Source organism: Haemaphysalis longicornis, unplaced genomic scaffold, assembly GCF_048455015.1.
Source record: "Haemaphysalis longicornis isolate Haplotype H1 unplaced genomic scaffold, Haemaphysalis longicornis Haplotype H1 scaffold_6, whole genome shotgun sequence".
NCBI lineage: Eukaryota > Metazoa > Arthropoda > Arachnida > Ixodida > Ixodidae > Haemaphysalis > Haemaphysalis longicornis.
The window spans coordinates 49,885,642-49,908,154 of NW_027526407.1; the positions used below are offsets into that span (position 1 = coordinate 49,885,642).

Here is a 22,513-nt window from a genome sequence, read left to right on the forward strand (position 1 = left end):
GTGGATGAAGGAACAATACGCCAGGAGAAAAGAAATGCGAGAATATTGGGCTCCAAGCGCCTCTTCCATGGTTAATATTCCAAGCACTTGAGGTGTGTTTGAGATGTCTAAGCCATCGAGGTATGTGAGAGAGAGAGAGAACAGACTATAATGAAAACTGGCGATGTCAGCCCAGCTAAGATGCCTGGCTTGCTACGCCAGATGAATGCGATGACGATAATAATTATAATGATGAAGAGGAATACATATGATTTTAACTAATTACAATGTCTGATCGAGACTTGTGTCTTTTAGGTATGCCAATAAGGCTTTCGTTGCACGAGCGACACGTTTGGAAGAGTTCCAAGGACCTAATACGTCCCTCAGTTCTAGTGTGCTGGTCATCAACCACTTCGTACTAGCATGTTCGGCGGTTTTTGGTTTGACTCAGGTTTAGTGACTTGCCGGTTGAGCCACAGTGATTTGCCCTCAACAAACTTGGCAGTGTTCCAGTAATTTTTAGTTTACAAATCTGGTGTAGCGAAAATAGCATCGCATCCACCGGCGTCCGTACGTGAAATGGTGAGTAACAATTATGCCGATAATAACCGAAACCGAGTGGGCACCGGGAGACGGAACAAGAAATAGATGAAGACCATTAACTAGATCGAGAGATGAAACCATAAATTTAGAAGGAAAAAATGTGTCTTCAATCCACGCTGTGAAGGTGGTTGGACTGCGAAGCTGTAAACGACACCCACAACGATTACCAATATTCATGCGACGTCCCTTGGATTCTCACACGTGGGTCTACAAACTGTGAGACCAGAGACAAGTGAAATGTACTTAACAACACTTTCTGCTACTGCACAACATTCCCGACTGCTTTATGTTGTTCTTCTTCTTGTGGCTGTTATTCTGGCGTCTTTGCTTTCCGTGGTCTACCCAAGGTAGCCTGGAATGAACTGAAGGAGGTGCTATACCGGTCTCATGTTTTATATATGAAAGCGTAGTGACGTCACTAGGTGATTTCTATGCTGTTGGGTACTTTTTGAGTAGCTTACGCAGCCGTAATCTTTACGGTATGGCCAGTCTCCCTGGGTAGGTATGCGCCTGCCTTCTTAATGATGATAGTTTTCTGCTGACATCGCCACGAAAATCCGCTTCTGTTGTAGAGGTATGCTGCTTCTCAGAAAAATAGACCAAGGCACTGCAAGACAGGAGTGGCTGGAGAGGAATGGGCGAGGCCTTTGTCTTGCAGTTGGCACTAACACGTTGATGCAGCTTATCACTATCATTATTACAGCACTCCACTACGGCGTGCCTCACAGCTTAGGTTGAAACTCCACAGTGTTGCGTAAACCTCCATTCGGATTCGCCGTTGCACAAGGGCAAGAAACCACCCATTCCTTTTACGAGGTCAAGGAACCTTCGTGTAACGGTTGGTCGAGAAGGCGCGTGCCGTTTTTCTGGTCTCCTGTTGCCAGCTATAAAACTATTCATTCTTTGAGCCTTGATAACATCAAGGCCCATTCTAGACTGTACTGCGCATGCGCAATAGGTAATCCCGTCGAATGCACCAATTAAGTCTGGGCTAGTCCAGCCCAACGACACAACGGCTGCTCCAGGACAAAGAAGCTGGAAATGTTTATAAGAGCTCCTTTTTTATCCTTAACATTTGCCAGCTGGTCCTCACTCTCCCACCCCCATTTTGTCCCCCCCCCCCCAAAAGACCAACAACAATGCTCAGTGTCGTAAACAAGTTTTGCTATACAACTTGTGTTTGCATGGTGCCCGTTCTCAGAAGCACGGCGTCCTCGCCAGGGTCAAATGGTCCGTAAACGCGCAATTGCGCCTACGCATTCGTTACGGTGCATTGCCCATCTGGGCCGGCGGATGTACCGCCAGCCGACAGAACCACTATCGTTCCTAGCAGGGTACTGCGTAGATAGAAGCTGCACCGTCCGATCACGAGTTCGCAGCGCGAGCGCATGCTCACGCGTGCCCCCCAACGGAAGCGAACCGGCGCAAACAGCTCGAATACGGACAGAATCACTCTACTGTTACCGAACCGCACCGCATGAGTGGGTGGCCGCAATATCCCAAACACCGCCTTGATAAGATAAAGACTGTACGTCGCATCCTCATCGCAGTTTTCCCCGCCAGGCGATCGGTGAGCTCGGTCAGACTCATTGCTAACCATCTCTTGCGTGAATCAACAAGAACAGGGGCGACACTGTGGTTGCACTGGGGTGACACCGAGCGGGAGCTTACTTATCTACGGGGTGATAGTATGCCACGCGCCGGGAGAAAGGCATCAGGAGCACTGCACGGCCTTGGTTGATTAGTCGACTGCATCACGCGCTGCGCGTTGCCGTTTGTTGTCCGCCGCCGTCGCCGCCATGTGGGTCAATTAGGCGCTGCGCTGCCGCCGGCCGCCTCTGCCGCTGCTAGTTCCGCAGACGGGCGCGGAACACAACACTGCGTGCCGCATCGATATCCATTTCGCCATCCCAAAGGCGCGCTTCGGCGATCCCCAGGCACGCACCGTCACCACCGACCTGCTGAAGTGAAGACTTCCGAGACTTCCGCGATAGCAGACGAGAACAGATCCTGTGGGGTGCCGGAAAACATCCGGTGGAGTCGATTTCTCGTCTTTATGGCCCCTTTAATAAAGGTTCTTCGAACTCTCGACTGCACGAAGACAGCTTCTCACACATACTTCCAAACGACACTATACAGCCATTTCTGACTTCAATCTTGGCACCTGAAATTTATTTCAATTCTTCATCAAGTTTATTTGCCTTCTCGTACGTCTATCCCGTCTCTCTCTTGCCGCTCTGTTACCCGGGTGGTCCACCTGTAGTTGTCCGAATTACACCGAGTTTGTTCCCCGATCGAAATCACTCGATTCCTACACTTAACGGGGCCACGAAGGTGAAATGCAAGTTTGGTTCGCTACAAAGGCTGCTCTGCCACAAAACTGCGGTACCGATTCTACCACGAACTTCGAAGAAGTAACGGAGATAATAAAGAAAACAGACGAAGCAGTCGCGACTCCCTAGAAATGTTCATGGCGGCGTCTCTGTGACTAAATAAAATAATTGCGCAAAAAATAGGGGAGACACGGACGAAGTGAAGACGGACAAACACGGCGCAAACTTCTAACTACATTTTATTGTGCCAATGTGTCAACCTCATAAACTTCACAAAGGACGATCGCGCATGCGTAAGAATGAAGAGGGGTTAAACGCCGTGTCTCCACTTTTTTGCGCAATTATTATATTTAGTTATGGAGTACCAACATGCCCAGCACGCTACCCTTATTAAGTTTGTCTCTATGACGTCGCAGAATCTTGTTTGTTCTATTGGCGGCTGCCGAGCAAAATCTACCGCCCCTTCCACAAAAAAGTTGAGGAGAGCACCAAAGCGACGATTTTTTCGCGCACTACGTAAACGCATCTACGAACGATCTAAATGTATATCGACACATAAAGGTATACTATTGTACTCCTCCTTCATCATCAATGCGTGTATTATCTTATCTGGTACAAGATGCTACAGCGCGAAAAAAAAAAAACACGGACACAGAAATACGACGAGACGACACGTGTTTTTATTGTTTTTTTTTTATTTTTGCTCTGTAGCATCTTTTACAATGAACTACCAACTCGCCCAACAGTACACTTTGTTAAGTCTTATCTGGTACCTTTCCTTCTTCGCCATTTTCAAGTGACCGTTTTGATACAATGAAAGCCCGGCTTCAAGCATGTAGAGACTTCTTAGCGGGTAATTGTCATATAATTTGTTTCCAGATACTTTTGACAACACAAGAAATAGAGCCGTTCTTTCAAATCCTAACCCCTCACCCCCCGTATATGGCCATGCTTGACTGCAGAAAAGGATATATAGAAAAGCCAGGTTACAAAAGCCAAGCTAACATCGATACTCTGAAAGTCGGCTTCACCTCTCAACACAATTGCATTTCTGGGAAGACATTATTTCAGGAGAAATTTAAGCTGTCATATCAAAATATGAAGGCTCTGGGGCCTGTATTTTTTTCGTGTGAGTTTTCCGGTCGACAATCCCGTTTATGGGGAAGTGCATTCGTTTTTTACAGGACGTCGACGGTTCCATTAAAAAAGCTTTCGCTTTAAAAGTCACCGGTAAGAAAGATAACTGGCGTTTGTAGTGGGGTCTCTACTCCCGTTCGATCGCATCACTTGAATACTAACGCAGAGTTAATGACACACCTAAAAATGCGTTTTCAGTGCCGCCCAATATTATACCTGTGCTACACGGTCGTTTCGAAGGCCTTCCGAAGGCCTTCGAAACAGTGTTCTATCGAGTGCCCCCGTTGCAAATACATAAGGTGCATTTCCAGGTGAGCGTTCAACTTTCGATTGAAAGTTGCCGTGTAGCACAGGTATTACACTAGTCCTGCCCATACGTCGTCGGCGTGGCTCAAAATGTGAAGTCTTTCAACATTTCTTCCCCATTTTTTCGGTTAAAACAACGTCTTTCGTGGCGACAATAGCGCCGAGTGAGTTACCAAAGGATAGTTCTGTATAAGGGAAGGAAGTATTTTGCCTTCATGGCTTCTTTAACCCTTGTTGCATTATTTATTTCTTTGGCTTGGTGGGCTGACAAGGTACACTTCAAGGTTAGTATGTCAGCATGTTTTCGCCTCATCCCCAAAACTAGGAATTGCTGTACACCAGCAATACCGCGCCGCTCTAAGTTAACTTTTTTTTTGTGCATCCTTTACCTGGGTTTTGCGGGGGCGGCGTCTGTTTATTCCCGCGGAACCGAGTGAGCGAACGCAGCAGTGACGGCAGAAAGAAAACGGAGAGCAGCGTCTGGCGAAGGATGAGTAAGAGGGCGGCACGCGCAGCTATGGCGTCATCTCTCTCACTGCCTCCCCCTCACATCTTGTTTCGTGCGTAGCCGCCAAGCAGCGTCCTCCACCTCACACTTTCCCCAGGCGCTGTGCCGCTCGCCGCTAATCCAAACCACGTGACGTCTGCGCTGGAGGTTCAAACACGATTTGCGACAACACGCTGGCCGGCGGCGGCGACGGGATGCGAGATAACAGCAGAGAAGCGTGCGTTCGCTGATCACGCGATCACTTTCTCAATGCAGCAGATATGCATCGTGACCGAAATGACTGCAGCTCGCGCTGCGCCCAAATTTTGCGTTAGGGAGTATAGTAATCGTCAGTGCAATTTTTCTTTTCTTTTTGTTTCTCCTGCCCTGAAATTTAGTTCTTACTACGCTATGCCAGAAAGCGGCATGATTTTTACAGCGGGGCTTACTTATGTAATCGCTCATCAACATTTCTCCGCTCTCCTCCCCTTTCATTTTTTCACGGTATCAGCGTGTTCGAGAATTGATCTGCTTCAAGAAGCGATTCGTTAAAGCAACTTTTAAAGCGCAAGGTCAGAATAGCTCGGGAAAGCGGGAACAACGGGGGAACAAAGGAGCGAACAGGTAAGTGAACTAACCAGTTTTTGTTAATTGCACGCAATTTGAATCATAGCTTCAATTCCAAACCAAGTGCACAAGTGGGTCATCATCGACCGATCACTCAGGATAAATGTACGCCACCGGTTGCCCGTCTTCCTCTTCCGTTTCGAGGTAGTCTTTTGCCTTGAGGGCGCCTACGCAGTTTTTAACCATGGACACGTCGGGCTTGAACCTAGACGAAAGCAGCTTCAAGACCTCTGCGACGATTTCTTCGAGAGTGAGCTTCTTGCGCGCCTTCATGATTCGCATTATGGCGGCCTGAATGTACAACTTCCTGTCCTCCATAACAGTCTTGTCCTTGGCGCACTGACCTTCCTGCTTCCCACCCCTGAAGTCCACGTTGATGTTGATCCGCACCTTCTGGCTCTCGTAGTCCTCGCAAAGACTCACGACAGCATTAAGAGGAAGTGATTCGCCCTTATCTAAAGACAAGCCCTCCTTTTCTTCGTCCTCCCCGCATGTTAGAAGACCACAACCAATTAGAGTTCTAATAACCTGCTGAAGATTGTTAATCTCGATTCCGGTGGCCTCTTGAAGCTCGTTGATTGTAAACGAGAGCTCATTGTTGTATTTCAAGAGAACGGCCATTTGATAAGTGGATGCCTGTAGCATGTAAACTCTGTCGAAGAAGTGAGCGGCCAGCTCTCCCGTTGACTTGTTATAGAGCCACGTAAGAATACGGTTGCTGTGCTTGTCGTTGTAGAACGCCAAGAAATGTTGAACGCAGGGTGCAAGCTCGCGGGGCAGCGATAGCCCCGACGACGCTTCTAAAGACCATGCATTGGTCGCGAGAACTAGTATGTAAAAATCTAATTTCAGGGATTCATCGGACTCCGCCATATGCTGCCTAAATCGATGGTTCAGTCCTTTGCTCAGGATGATGTCCTTAAACATTCGCTGCAGCTTTGCAGTAAACTCGAAGCCACATGCCTCCCGTAATTTCAAAATCATGCTCTCCTCGGCCTCGTTACTGACCGACATCCTGTGGAGCAGTCGTTCAGACATCATCTGCGAGTAGAACATTTCAAACGCATCCTTATCGTCTAGAAAACTAAACACAATTGTTGCCTGCTTGAGCGCGTCTTCAGGGTCAGGCACACGTGCGCTTGGAGATCCCTTAAGCAGAAGGCTGTTGCAGTATTGTTCCAGTAGCTCGGAAGACCTCATAGAAGAGTTGGGAGGCCTCGTGGCTGCGTTGTTGTTGACGAATTTCTCACAGGCACTGCCCATGGCGTTGACGAAGTCTTCATCCCTTGCGAAGGCACTGCGTACCAGTTCGTTGTACTTCTGGTGCACGCGGAGCAGGGTGGTGACGTAGAGCGCAGGGTCCTTGACGTCTTCGCCTAGACGTTCTATCGCTTGCAAGCCCTCCCTCTGGACGTGTTCTTGGAACAAAGTTCGAAGCAGGGCGAGGGCAGTGGGCACGCGAGACGCGAGTATGTACATGCGTCCAAGGTCCACGTCCTTCTCTCTACGCAGCAGTTTCTGGAATTCCGTCGAGAGGCGGTCGGCGTGGTCCCCAATTATCGCAGATCTTGAGCAGCGGCTGCAGTGTTGACTCGTGCATGTACGACCTCACGCGATGGTCTTCCTCGCCGATGCATCGCAGAGCCGCCGTCACATACTTGGTGACGGGCCGCTGCTCCAAGTATTCCGCGCTCAGGCGACTGTAGAAACGTTCCGTCTCTGCGAGGAAGGCGTCCTCGAAAATCTCCTTGTACAACGCACAAAGGGGCTCTTCAGCGTTTATGCTCTTTTCGTTTGCGCCAAGCTCCAGAAAGGAGTGCAAGGCGCTGCTGAGGAGCCTCGTGTTGATGGCTCTGCCAACGCGCTCCTGCTCTATTAGACTCAGCAGGGCGCCAGTCGCTTGCTTCTTTAACGATGCGAGAAAGTTGTCCCTCCACAAAAGCAGCGCTAGGCAGTATATCTCTACGGCGTTCGAGTCCGGCGTTACGCGCATTAGCGGAACCCAGTGGCGATTCAGGTAGGAGCAGACGGCGTCGAGGATCCTGCTCGAGAACTCCTCCCAGGTCCGCTGGTGGAACGTCAGAAAAGCTTCATCCATCAGAACGATGCCCTCCTCACGGAGGCTATCCAGAAAGTCCTTAAGGAACTCTCTGATTCGCTCGTACAGGTCGCGGTACAACGGAAGGTCGGGTGGCGGGATTTTCTGGCCCTTCGTCTTAGGCTTCACTGCGCAGTCCAGCGGAATGGGGTGGCCGTAGTCGAAAATGCGTGTGTAGAGCTCCATAAACTCGGCCCTCGACATGCCGTCCTTCTCCAGGTATACCTTCTTCAGCCCCGCTTCTATAGCGGCCCACATACTGTTCACGTCAACGGCACCAAACATCTTGATTTTCTGGCAACCCATCGGTGGATAGTTCAGCGCCATCGTACTCAATTCTTCTTCGTCTTCGGTCTCAGCTGTGACTGAGCATGGCCTCGTGCAGCTAGGTTTGTGAGCCCAGTTGTTTCCAATTTGGGTACTGAGGAAATTTTCACATGGACGTTTTATCTTTGGTGCATCTTTATAAAAGTTTGAGGCACTTATGTTTGTGCCGCCCTGTGCTGTGTGCCCGTCACACTTCTTGAATAGCGTTGATGTTTTTTTTTAATTAAGGAAATTCCACTGCATTTACCTTCTTTTTATATTAATGGCGCCTTGGCCTGTTTTCGATGTCAAATAAACGACAACTGTGCAGGTAAATTCTCTGGTGGCGTATGTTCTGACATATATCTGTTTGCCATCACCGTCATGACGATATATGACGATTTCATAAATCGCCATAAAGTGGCGTTGAGTTCACTTTTTCACTTCCGCCACCTTCTTTTAAACACGACAGTCTTTCTTGAACAACTTAAACGCGAAAATTTTGGTCTGCCTGACAAACACCAGGCTGTTTGTCAATCGATTCAGCTCGCTCGCCAAAAGTTGAAAAAAGAAAACCTTTTAACGAGACGTATATATAGGAAAAGACGTTTCCTCTCAAACTACGAAATCTCGTAGCATAGTCTTTAATTGTCAACATCGTTCAGCAAAAGAGAACATTAAGCATATTCGACACTCAGCATGAATATACAACTAATACCAGATGTGTTTTAATTTCAAGATAGACGTGGGCGTGAGTTTTTTTGCGATTGTCAAGAAAAACGCTTTAAAAGCGATAGTTTAACGACAAATACACAAAGGGCTGGCGCCCCAGCCACGTGCTTGGGGATCGAGCGCCAAGCCCAAGTGTAACAAAAACTTGGCGCAGCTTCACTAACGGTGTAAGGCTGGATAAACACCGGAGCTGGGGGTCGACCTAGCTTGTTTGTACCCCCTGGGATTCACTGTCAATCTGGGGGAGTGATCGGAACGGCCTTGTAAAATCCGGCTAAACTTGGCCTCACCCCTCAGCACTTAGCCTAGCTTAGCAAGAACATCGCAAAACCTAACAAAACTTAGCAAAGCTAGCAAAACCGGAAGAAGCTGCGTTCGCTCCCTCGTCTCATATGTCCTCAAGCAGAGACACGACAGCGTTCACGCTGCGCTTCTTCCTAGGGAACTACATACTTCTTCAGCCAAACCATGTTTTCCAGGAGTACAAATGATGTGCTCGGCGCGGAGTCACGAGGTGCTGTGTGCCGCCGACGCGGCGAAACGAAGTCGCCAAGTCGGCGCAGTGACGTCATAGCTAGGCGAGGCTTGGCTCCGCCTACGCAGCTGCGCGAAGGTTGTGCCGAGCTCCTGGCGCCGTAGGAGTTTTTTTTATGTTTTTTTTTTTCTGACGCCACCGGACCCAGCTCAAGCTTAAAGGTGTAGTGACACGAAATTCGAAAGCTGAGATAGCTATGTAAAATGTTTTCTTTTTATCAGGAGGTATCTCCCTGCAAGTTTCAGCAGTGGCCGTTCAGTATAACATATTTTATATCCATTTTAATCTCTGCCCGCACGAGAAAGCCCAGAGCGGGCCAGCTACTTGCCCCAAACTGCCGACGTCGGGGCTCCCGTGACGTCGCCGACGTGCTGGCTGCGGTTGGCGCGCGCTGCTACACCGTGTGGACACGTCATGGTTTTGGGACTGACGTCATGCTGCCCTGGCGCGCGGGGATGGCGAAGACCTCGGCCGCTCTGGGCGAGCGCGTGCGCTCGCTCGCGTGCGTGTCCAGACCGGCAGCGGTGCGACAAGAATGGTGACGTCAGGTGCTACCTTCTGTCATGGCGGCCGCTCGGCGTTCGTTTTATCGAAACCGAAACTGACACGAATAAACGACGCCGTAAATGATTGTCAAGGCTGCGATCGACCGTCTAATGTGCCATTCTATGATTAGTGAGCTAATAGGCACCCATAGCACCGCAAAAAACGTAACACGAAAATTTCGTGTTGGTACTCCTTTAAACAGCTTCGCTGTTTAGAAAATGCGGCAGCGTAAGACTTACCATCGTCCGCCCAGTGAGGAGCCGTCATCTCCGGGCGGACTTGTCGCCGGTTCTTCCCGTCCCGGCGGTGTTCGCCGGTGGGCCACACACTCACCGCCCGCTGTCCCGTGCACTGCAACCGGGAAAGAACGCCACGCTCACCCACAAGTACTCTATAAGAAATAGACAAGATAGACGAACTCGTACTCAAAGAAACACATACAAAGTCATATTCACGAACTTCCTACAGCCTCATAGTCAAGGCATGAATTAAGCGGCGTCCCAGGAGCGCCCTCTATCTCTCCTCCCTCCCCCCAAAAAAGAAATCAATGCTGACCCTATGGCCCCAATCAAGCTCCAATATCATGTTCGACAATACCGCCAATGGCAGCTCCGGGTTCCCTGCCTTGTGAGGGACTCAAGGAGAAATCAGTCAACACGGGCACAGGGAAGAGAAGAGATAACGTAGCGCACCTTATACAGCTATGGGCACTCATAAGGCTGAACTATCTCAAGTACAGGTAGGCAACAGAGTAAAAAATGGCGTTGGCTTAGCATTTGAGGTTTCTGGCTCGTAATATCTAGAACAGCCGCTATTACAGCCCTCAAATCTGTGTTCACAACTAATGTTCATGCTTCTTTTGTCAGAATAGTAATTAATTAATTAATTATTAATATCTAGCAAGCAATCAGATCAGTCAGTAGGTCGATCAGTCAGTTAATCAATTCAATTTAATCGATCGATCGGTAGGTCTGGTTGTATAATTGATCAAGTTATTAAGGAATAAATAGAATACATTACTTAATTTATAAAGAAATAACTAGGTGACGAAATCACCACTAGTTAACGAAAATGATTAAATCACGAGGTAAAAATGAGTATTAGGTAATTTATTAGTGAAATTGACTAACTGTTAGTAAATTATCAGAGCTGCAGAAACGGTAATACGCGTGAAGAGAAACATCGGTTATACTTAAAAAACGAATCTAAGACGTGCGTTTTCTCTTGTCTTTGCACTAAAACTGAGCAACAGCCGAACACGTCTAGGACAATTGTAAACCATGAGGAAAGAAAATGACGTTTCTATCGGAAAAATCAAATTCGATGAACCAGGCGTGAACCAGGCGCACTGAACAGCACTTGGAGCAGCGCCCTCTCTCTCCAAAAGTCTCCCCACCTGACGGTCTCTCGAACCCCAATTTGCATTCCTGCAGAACATCAAATGGCCGAGGAATAACGCAGTGAAGAAAAAACTGAACATGCAAATTAGCTACGAACGATGGGAGGAGATAGAGAAAGACAGAGAGAGAACAACGAAAAAGAAAACGACATCCAAGCATCGTCCCAAACTTCTCACTAATGAGCCTCGTTCCAAGGTGAAATGACTGCTTGTTTTATGTATGTACACCCTTCACGGTAGGGAGTTCTTCTTTTTTCTGTGGAGGGGCGGAATTTAAGTGTGCTGAAAGAACTTAAACGAAGGCTCAAATAAAAAACTACGCACCACTTGTGCCTTTTCCCCCTCTTGCCCGTTAGAGGGCCTTTCTCCCTACCTTCAATACTTTCCTCCTGGTGTAAACGTACGAACAAAGCAAAACAAGAAGTGAGTGGCTAATGAAGCTGCTCTGCGCATAATGCACCTAAGACCCTCTTGAACTAACTTCTGTAGTTCCACGAAGCGCCCTCTGCGGTACCTCGACCAAGAGAAAATGTCAGCAGCTTAGCAACAACGCATTCCCTCGACGACAATGACACTCTGCAAAGGACAGTCAGCGGACAGGAGGGAAAGAAGGCGGACTCAGTTGCCAAGCTGTGCACACGAAATGCTTCTGCGCGAAGACAGGTGTGTGCGCACTGGAGACCATCCGCAACAAGTATAATTTCTTGATGTCTAAACGTTCCTCGATCGCTCGTACGTAAGAGCCTTTCTTGAGTAACTGCTGCCTCGTCGGCGCACTCAACGAAAAGCTGTGTGTGATTTCTCTGTCATAGGAATCGGTAAAACATGAAAGTGGAATGTGAAGCGAAATCTCCAACAAAATGAGCATGATTTGCGGGTCGGCGGCTGTCCTGTGGGCGGGCTTGGCGAGCGGCGTCCTGCTGGCGGGTCGCCTCGGCAAAGGTGTACTGGCGTCATTCCCGTGAAAGAGATGACGTCAGCGAAATCTTGGTGTATACCGTCATAAAGCACGTTCGTGTTAAAATATAAAACCCGAAAACGAACAACCACAAGTATAACATACTCTTTAGTCCTAAAGGTTGCTTCCCCGCAAGAAGACACTGCTTGCAGGGGTGCACCCTTTACAGTCCGCTTGCTCCGTTTTACTGGCGTCATTTTCGTGACGGATACGACGTCAGTGAAATCTTTGTGTATCCGGGAATAAGACACTTTCGTGTTTAAAAAGCAATCCCCTTCTCTCGTAGGCTACGAAATGCAGACACCGCATAAAGTCGCTGCAACTGAATGAAAGGCAACCCCCATCGTCTGTTTTCTTTAGCTGGCCACCGTCGAACATAGAGTTAGGCGTGCTCAGTGAGTGGACTGTTGCGAGTAACTGACCACAGTGCCGCAACCAGCTTCTGAAGGGAACTATGACCCTTGGTGAACTGGGACGGGAGGTGTGGTGTGAAATACCGTGAATGACCGAGACGGAGGGGGAGGTACGCACTCTAAGCGTGGCAGTGCTATTCTCTAATTAATGTAGGGTGGGGTAGGAGAAGGCACAAACTTATTGAGAAAACAGCGTGTTGATTGGAAGAGCTTTGCCTGTGGGTGCATTACTTCCGTCTAAGTACCCCTGGGACCTGGCCCTTATCCGGGCCAGAGAGTCGTGATCCTCCAGCAGAAAGATGTTCAGTGCGCCCTCCCTCTGCTCAATGGCGGTATGGGTTGGAGGAGAGGAAATGTGTGGTGGTGCTTTCCCATGTTATGTCGTACAAGTATCCATATCGCCTTCCCTACATTACATTCACCTACAATACTCCCCGTCGCGACACCATCCGTTTTTCCCCTTTCTACCTACTTTACAGCCGTGAGCCTGCTTTGCACTAGACACCTTACTGCCACCTTCTGCCCCGTTATCCACCGAGTACGCTCACGATGCGATCACCCGAGATATTTAGTTGTCCGCGGCCGTCTACATGCGTAACAAGCCTCCCAGAAAACTCGATACGATCAGCGCCACCAGCCCGTACACTTCCCTCCGGGATAATTGGTCCTTCTGTGGACACCATCCCACCGGGTGGGTCTTTCAGCAAAATTGATTTCGCCATGTACCCATCCTTACCGTGTTCTCCACCAGGTTACGGACGTTACATATGAGATCCCCCCGTCGTCTCTTCACCTTCTGCGAGAACGCCACCCATTAACGTTGTGCATGTGTCCCGCCTTAACCCACATTGTGCCCCTTCTTCGACTGCACCTTAGTGCCGGACGACGCTTTTCCATTTTCCAACGGGGAGTTCTGTAACTATGTTGCTCGCGAAAAGGACACTTGATATTAGGTGGACAATCTACGCGACTCACTGCGATCATCATCATTTTCCCCAGTCGTTATCACCACCGCTCGCTGCACGAATCTTGCTAACATATACTTTCTGGCCCGTACAATATCTATGCACGTATGTATGTATGTATGTATGTATGTATGTATGTATGTATGTATGTATGTATGTATGTATGTATGTATGTATGCACGTATGTATGTATGTATGCACGTGTGTATGTATGTATGTATATATGTATGTATGTATGTATGTATGTATGTATGTATGTATGTATGTATGTATGTGTTTGTATGTATGTATGTATGTAATGCATGTACGCATGTGCGCACGCGTGCGGACGTGCGTGTGTACGTATGTATGTGTGTATATATACGTACGTACGTATGTATGTTGCATATATCTATGTGCGTATACATACATACACGCATGAGCTGAGACGCAAAACAGAGAGCCCCGAGGGGAAAACACGGTTCTGTTCATCTCTGCACTTATTTTCCCATTTGCGTTGCCGTTTATCATTTTGCGACGCTGTAAACACTTCAAGCGAAATATGGGAACATTAGGCGAACACTTGAACGTGTCACGCACACGGCGACTCAGCGGAACAAGCAGCAGCGCCCCTGCTGTGTTGCCCATCGATTCAAGTTATGTAAAGCCGATTAAATGAAAGACGAAAGCCCTCCACATCCTGACGGGTCGGCAGGACCCCGGTGCGCCGGGGTGAGTCTAATCCGATTGGGCGCCGCTAATCCCGCGGGCCTGGCATGCCTGCCGACGCCCCGGGATGCCGAAGATGCGACGGCGCCCCGAGAAGACCGTATTTCCCGTCACTGCCTACGTAACAGGAGGCCTACCGACTCCGCCACCAGTCACTGCAAAACAACAGGACTGTGTCCTTTCAAATGGATCAATAAAGAAAAATATATTATTTCGCTTAATTTGGAATAACTAGCCTTCGGTAACCCACTCTACTTCGTTCCAGCCACGAAAGACGTTATTTAACCAAAAATGCAAGAAAAATAAAAAAATTGCAAATTTTGCGCTACGTAGGCGTTATATGGGCAGGAGTGGCGTAATATGGACCAGCCGAAAGAACGTAGTTTCCTATGTGTTAACTGTACGTTAGCATTCAAGTGATGCGGCCAAACGGAACTAGAGGCCCCACTACAATTGTCCAGTTATGACAGACAGACAGACAGACAGACAGACAGACAGACAGACAGACAGACAGACAGACAGACAGACAGACGTATGGATGGATGGATGGATGGATGGATGGATGGATGGATGGATGGATGGATGGATGGATGGATGGATGCATGGACGGATGGATGGATGGATGGATGGATGGATGGATGGATGGATGGATGGATGGATGGATGGATGGATGGATGGATGGATGGGCATTCTATCCCATTTTATTTTACTTCACGCCGCAAATAAGAGCCGTCCGGAAGAGCCGACCTACACAAATGAGCCAGAACAAAAAACATGAGACAAAGGTACATGCTACTGAAGACGCTATCTAAACGGCATCTGCTGGAAAAGAACAACCACGGGAGATATAGACTTCTTTATGTCTAAAGACTGCCTTGTTTTCAAAAAGCTGAGCCAAGGTGCTCGACTGACACTGCCAATCCACGCCACGTATCATGTTTTACACCCATGGATAAACTCCTACATGCAGAGGCAGACAGGTGTCAACAGTCGCCGTTTAGAATTGCAGAAAGTTTTGTCTGCATACTGGGCCTGGTTCCACAAGCGTTAGTAAACAACAACAACAACAAAAAAGCTCCAAGCAAACAACATTACATCCATACTGAATCTGTTAATGGCTTATAATGTAATCCAAATAAACTTCACTCTGAGATAAATTTCCCTGGAACAGGTAATCTAGCCGCCTCGCTTAAAAGTCAAGCGCAAAGTGCGCAAAGTTCGAGGCGTGAGAGCTATAATTTGCCAATTGCTTCTAACGGGAATATGCTCTCTTTTCTATTCGGGTGCTTACATAAGTCAGTATTGCGCGATTGATGCCATTCGCCGAAATCATTGGACGTGCTGCTTCAGAAAGACAGAATCCTTTCTTTAAATGGCTTGGAAAAAAGATATTAAAACCACATCGTACTCTTGGACTGCCAGAGCACACGAGAACGGCCAAATGAGCCTAGAGAAATTTCGATGACAAATTTCGACGAGGGTGTCAAGCGTAGCTTGTACATTTCGTTAGCGTTCCTTTCCTCCCCAGTGAATAACTGCCACGAAACGTTTTATTCCGGGGCATAGAAAGCCATTGTCGGAGAAGTCACGAACGAGCATTTAACGCAGCCGAGAGCGCCCTTTATCTGACCCAGACCAGGCACGGATCGCGCTGACATAGCTTCTCCGTGACGAATTGTTCTACACTGCTTCGGGGCCATTTCAGTCGAAATGAAAAACGATCCCATAGGACACCAAGCATGTATTATCGCTTGCATAGCCCCAGTCAACGCGTCGACAAAGAAAAAAGTGCAAGCCCGTCTCGTTGTTCCGCCGTAAACCCAATTGTCGCGAGAAAAATTAAAGGAAGGATGGATAAAAAAGAAAAAAAGAAGACGGTCCATCTAGAGTGCAAAATAATTGACACCATTTCCTCCGGAGCGACCCATTGATGTTGCATTGAAGCAAAGCTCTTACGTACCTCTAATGTTAGGCAGACAATGGACGAGTGTCATCAGGCTGTAGGGGGAGTTTATAAAGACCAATCTTTTGTTCGTATTCCTCCATGACTGGCTGATACCAAAACTTAAGAAAGAACACGCCAATGAGGGTGGCCAACCGCGAACTCGGAGGCCTTTTCAGCTTCTTCTTTCCAGGAGCAGCCATTTTGTTGCTGTGCTGCGCCAGCGCCGGTTTAATTGGCGCAGTCGACAGGATGACCTCACTGCGCATGCGCGGAACAGTCGAGAACAACATGCCAAGTAGTTATCAGTGTTTATAGACCAAAAGACCTTCTTAACCCATTTGTCTGCGCAAACAGATCTCTAACACTGGGCTGTGCTAGCATCGATTTAATCGAAACAATCGGCTGAATAACCTCACTGCGCATGCCCAGTACAGTCCAGAACACGTCAAGATGTTATCAAGGCTTAAATAACGATAAGGTTCCAAAGTTTATGTATGTGTACTGTGCACTACGTACGACGACGTTTACAGTTGTTATGCGGAAAATGGCGATCGTTCGTAATCTGCGCGCCACTACAATCGCCATCGGTCACGTTACCCAAGCGCAGGTGGTAACGGTAATAATTATGGATAACTGTAACGACAATTCATTAATTTATGACTGTAGTGTAATACTTGATTCTGGAGAAACGGGTGTTTCGAGGCATTGCCATTGAGTGACTTCCACTACAACCGTGTTAGGTCAATTTGTATCCACCAGACCCGCACGCAGACGCATACACGTGTCATGGAGGACCACTTAAAGTTGTTCTGAGACGTGAATCAGCACCTTCAATGTCGCCAAATAGTACATTTAAATGTTATATTACTCGAATGAGTTCGCTGGGAAGCATTGAGTTTCATAACTATATGTAAAAGAGGGAATTCTGTTGAGGCCAGCCTCGACAAGTGGGCCGTAGCGCACCGCGGAATATTTACTGGTCATGGCTCATGATTCAAGCTGCAAAGTTGTATACGGCTGAAAAAAGCCACAAAGTTGTTGTTAAAAGACAGTTCCGTTGTCTCTATAAATATAAAGGCGCAGATATTCACTGATTTTTTTTTCAGTGATTTTTTGAAGTTTCATGCAATACGGACAAGAAAAAAAAACGAATGCTAGAAATGGTAGTTCGTAATGACAGGGATGGAGACTTTCTGGTTCGAGCAGCTCCAAAGCACATGCCATTGAGTGAGCAAAAGGCAAGATAAATCAGAAGGACATTCCTCTTAAAACTACTCATTTTAAAAGGCAGTGGACCACGTATCTATGGATGTAATGTATATGTGTATTCAGTGACAGTTGAACAAGTCGAACAGTGAAAACTTGTTGTCGAGTCTTGATAAGCTGCAGTAGCGATCAGAGGATCAAAAAGGTACCCGGTGCCCTTCGCTTAATAGTCAAGTTATGTATTCCTTTAGCATTAGAAATGTTACACAAGATCAGTACGCTGGGAAGTCTGAAATTGCCGAACAACAAATAAAAAAGAATCACGAAAACTGATCGTGTTGAAACCTGATGTTCTTATTGCTCGCTGCATAGCTTTACGGGAAATATCCAGTGCTTCCATAGCCCACCATCTTTGCTTAAGACTTGTTCTTTGGTGTCAGTTGCACTTCTGAAGGAGGAAATGGTGTGCTTGCTTGTCATGAACATCTGACGCCGTAAATCCACGTGGTGGTTAACGTTTTGTCATGGGCTATCGTATTTTGATGTGATATCTGCTTTTGTTCTTTTTTCGTTTTTCTATCTTTTGCTATATATATGTTCCTGTTGCAATAAAGCGCTCAGTTGTTTGTGGTTTGTGGTTCTCTACTTTGTTCCGTCTTTTGCGCTGTTTTTCTTCGTAGTACGATGTACCAACCGGCCTTTCAGCAAACCCTTCTGTTTTAGGGAAAAGCACGCAGTTCTGGCAATAATGTTGACAAATGGCACAGTTTGCACCAAACTCGAATGATGTACCAGCGGATGTCAGTTGTGCCCAACATTAACAGAACATGTTTTTAATCACTGTGCCATCAGTTGTAATTGTAACTTGGACGTACACACACCCGACGGTGTCTTACGGGTCCTTTGATTAAAACAGTGCTGCTTGTCACATCTATACTTGACTTTTGTAGATTTGCTGTTGCAGAGTAACAGCTTTAAAGAAGTGTAGCTCGGACGTTCGAAGTCCTTATTGCTAAAAACTATATTACAGCGAGTTATTACGCCCAAGCACTCCGCGAATCAAGAAATGAGGCAGGTGATTCATGCGCGGCTGCGCATCAGAATCCAGTCGTACAGATCGGAAGGAAAAAAGGCTGCGAGAAAAAAAGGTAATATAGGTTTCTTTGCGGTGTGCCGTCAGGTGAAATGTGCACTTCCGTTGAAAAGGAGCCATATCTGATATAGGAGTTTGTTAACTGAATATGGGCAATATACGTTCTAGCAGTTCTATTTCAAGATTTTTTAGCTTGCGTCTCCGACATTACGTTTTAGTACGGCGCCACTGAGATAGCGACTGCGGGATGGCACAGTCATAACTTACCAAATCTGCGCTTTCACTGAATAAGAGCAATATGCTCCATAGGAGTTTATTGAATATTTGGAACCTGCGTTGTTCAGAGTTGAATTTCTAGATACTTGAACATTCTTATCTGATACAGCATTTATTTGCTAAAAGAAGGACTTAGTGAAATCAAACCTGCACTTTCTTTAAATAGGAACTGTAAGTGTTTTAATACTTTTGTATGTTTTAGGAGTTCAATTTCCGGATATTTGGTGCCACTTTTTCCGATATTGTCTTCTTAAATTCAACCACTGTATTACTGACTGTAGAATGGTACTCAGACCTTGCAAAATTTGCTCTAACATTTAATTCGAGCTGTACGTTTTGTAGGCGTTTATCGAATATTTTCTATATGTGTTCCAGGAGTTCAATTTATGGATACATAGACGTATTTTTCAGACGCAGTATTTAGAACGCCACCACCGGATACTTGCTGAAAGACGGCATTTTCTAAACCAAACCTGCATTTTCATTGACTAGGAACTGTAGGTGCTCTATGAGTTTATACACTGAATGTTAGCAATGTAAAAAAATGTGTTCTATAGGAGTTCTCTTACAGATGTTTGAAAATGTCTTTCTGGCATCATCTTATTGTATATTTTGTATATGTTTTATGGTATATATTTTGTATCAATAATCAGGTATTATTTATACTTGCGCACCGAATACTTAGAACACCTAACTTTCTTCCGCCTAAACAGTTGGAATGTTGAAAGCACTGATTAAGTGAGCCCGCTTCTTGCTGTGAAAATGCAGCAGCTTTCAAGGGCCCACGCAAACCCGCAGGTAACACCGGCTGATAATAATAATAATAAAATCCGCCTTAATCCTACTTTACTAATCAATATCATCAATCACAAATCAACAATAAAATATATTTGTTAATCATTATTCATCTCTTACACAAGGCTGGCCTGCTTTGGTTCACTTGGGTTTTTGCAGCCTTCGTGTCGACGCCGGGGTCATTCGAGGTCAACCTTCCTATAAGACTTATAAGGCTTATTAATCAACACCACCACCATCACCAAAATTATCGTCGTCGTCATTACAGACCATTCATTGCCCATTTCTCGACGAAGGCCGCTCCCAGTCGCTTCTAACCACTGTCTAAATTAACAGAATAGATTTCGTTTTTATGGAAAATGGCGTGACTGATAGCATGCTTTCTCTGCCCTTTTTCTTATCAGGGTCAGTAGCTTTACGTTTCCGATATCAATTCGTAAGCACAAAGTTTTGTCTGTCCCCAAATCGACAGGCCAAACTACAATACTCCTCATGACGGATTTTGCGCTCGACTTTTGGCGCGAAGATTTCGTACACACGGATTTCAGCAGTTTGGGGCTACGCAGACGAGATGCCCCGTTTCTTTTTTTTTCTTTTTGAGCTTACCGAATCGGTGGATAAAGCTTTCTCTTGGAAAGTTCAATGACATCCCGAACAAAATGACATCACGGACAAGCTGTGTACCAAATTTCTACGAATTTTTTAACTTCCGACCATACATTTTAGTGTATTATTTTACTCGCGTTTACGGAACGCAGTTAAATACTCGCAAAACTAACTGGACAACGAGCATGACCTCATCGCTCACAAAAACTCGAAATTCCCGGTCGACATTTGCTATCAAGGCTTATAACTTCGCTGAGATATACCAAAATTCTAGGTATCACTGCAATTTTCAAAATTTTCATAATCCCTATGAATTGCTTTCCAGGCTGCTTGCTCTGCGCTGGTGCTAAATTTTTGTTTCCTGTTTATATACAATCCAGAAAGCAAAGATTACTTGGTCATCGTCAGATTTAACGCAAAACAGAAAAAAAAAACTGTTTGGCGTGATGTTCACTATTTCAGTCGGGGAGACTATGTGTAACTTAATAAGCACCAAAAAGCTCATTGCAACTGCTATCTGGCCACTCCTTGTGGTGAATAGGGAAGACACGTGGTACAACATGCAATGTGTTACCAAACGACCGCTAGAGCACAGCATCAAGTTGTCCCGAAACGTCTACGCTAGCCAGCAATCCACAAGTCGGTGGACCTCGCGCTTTGCACGCCGTTTGCAGTGTTTTCATTTTACTCTTGGCGATTCAAGCCCGCAACCTAAACAAAAATATTCAAATGCGCTTGCGACGAGGGTGCCAGTAACAACTATTTGAAAAAGCACCCGTTTGTTTTTCGTCTGCAAGCACATATTCACGACACCGAGCCGGCTTACGAAGGTTCAGCAACCAAGAGAAAAAAAAGGGGACGAGTCCACCACTTGCACCGACTGCATGCAGCAGTAACCAATGCCTTAAACACTCACCTATCGTCCACACGCAATCCTAGCTGCTGGGCCGGCAGACGATCACGTAGCAGACGACGTGAAGCGAGCAGACGAGGGCGTCGCGCGTTCGCCGACACGTCTGGCAGACGGCGTTCAGCGGCGGCCAGCCGACGCCATCTTTGCATTCCCGGAGCCGATGCCCGGATGGAAGGCAACCACCGGGAGTGAGGGAAAGCGGGAAAGAAAGAGACGCCCGTTGGCCCGGCAACGGGATGCGGCGTTGTTATTGGCGATTTTTCCGGGGCCTCCTGGTATCGATCGCTCCCTCCAGCAGTCCGCCGCCCAGCCAATTTCGGCGTTGGGACACCAGGGGTCACTCGGAGCTTGGAGCCGAAGACAGGGCGCGAAAAAACTTCAATCTCGGAACTTCAATCATGGCTCGAAGCGGGAAAAAACGGGAAAAACGGGAAATTCAGCTGAGGGAATTGGGAGCTCTGTCTCGGACTCAAGTGGATTCAATCTGTGCTCCTGACGTGTCCTGGGAAAAATGAAAGCCATTACACGGAAGCCATGAATGAGGTTCCTGTCATGTCGTTGACGTTATTTATGGAATGCAATACTAGCGCTGATGGCTATTTAGTCCAAGCAGCAGGTATTTACCATCGTCGAGACTGTCTTCTAACTTGTACAGCTTCACAAAATGAGTGAAACAACAGAAGACGTAAAAAAGAGCCGAACAAAATAGGATGTCCAGGGCGTATACAGAAAACCCCTTTACGTAGGTATATGCTTGGACATTGCCAGCACAGTAAGATCAGTAGAAGTGGTGGCTGAAATCAAGCCTCGGTACTAATCCATCTGTGGAAGCTCTCCGTGGGTGGTGCAAGGCTGTAGTTAAATAAAAAACACACATACATACATTTATATATACGCGTGTGCGCGCATGTCTTTCCGATGGCAGCTACTACAGCTATCTTAAAAAGTCCAGTTCAGTTCAGTTTATTGTGACAGATAACAAGGGTACAATGCAGGGTGATGATATTACAGAAAGACGTCTCGAAGTGTGGAATTGCGGTGGGACCTCTTGTAAATAAACAGTAAAATAACAATCACAACAGCAGGACCTTACAAAAGGTGTAGTAGGAAGATTATTGCAACATTACACAAAACTCACACAGAATAAGTTCTTTCGTAAAAAGAGCACACCTCTTGGATATGCAATAAAGTGCCAACACGTATGGCAAAAGAAAAAAAAACAGTGAGAAAAAGGAAAGAAAAGAGACGAAGCAGAAACAAAAGAGCAAAATCATACGAACTAATCAGATGAAAACTTCAAGAATTGACTGTAAGATGAGCGAGTTAAGGTATTTTTAGCATTAATAGGCAAGTCGTTCCATAATTTAATGGCGGCAAATCCCACTGCCTGTTTACCATAGTTTCTTGTGACTTTTGGGAGTAAAAAATTATGTTGTAATGAGAATCGCGTTACGTTATGGTTAGTCTAATCAGTTCTACCGATTATGAAATGAACATTCTTACCAGTAACAAGTCTATAGGCGGTCATTCCGAGATTATATACAATA

At 46.6% G+C, this 22,513-nt stretch overlaps 2 protein-coding genes and 1 pseudogene across 2 annotated transcripts in view; all 3 read right to left on the reverse strand.

The window, feature by feature from the left end:
- Window positions 1–21,106, reverse strand: part of Prosap (SH3 and multiple ankyrin repeat domains prosap) — a 192,231-nt gene extending 171,125 nt beyond the window's left edge. The window contains exons 1-2 of the mRNA XM_077674251.1: window positions 20,970–21,106; window positions 9,929–10,040 (exon numbers count right to left, since the gene is read on the reverse strand). The gene's annotated coding sequence lies outside the window, so the exon portion shown is untranslated. The remainder of the gene's footprint in view (window positions 1–9,928; window positions 10,041–20,969) is intronic.
- Window positions 5,563–6,951, reverse strand: LOC144143001 (cullin-1-like). Its single transcript, XM_077674827.1, has 2 exons — window positions 6,481–6,951; window positions 5,563–5,880 (listed from the first exon to the last, which is right to left on the reverse strand). The coding sequence occupies exons 1-2, from the start codon at window positions 6,949–6,951 to the stop codon at window positions 5,563–5,565; spliced, it is 789 nt and encodes a 262-aa protein (XP_077530953.1).
- Window positions 6,977–7,897, reverse strand: LOC144143002 (cullin-1 pseudogene; annotated as a pseudogene).
- Window positions 21,107–22,513: the final 1,407 nt, after the last annotated feature.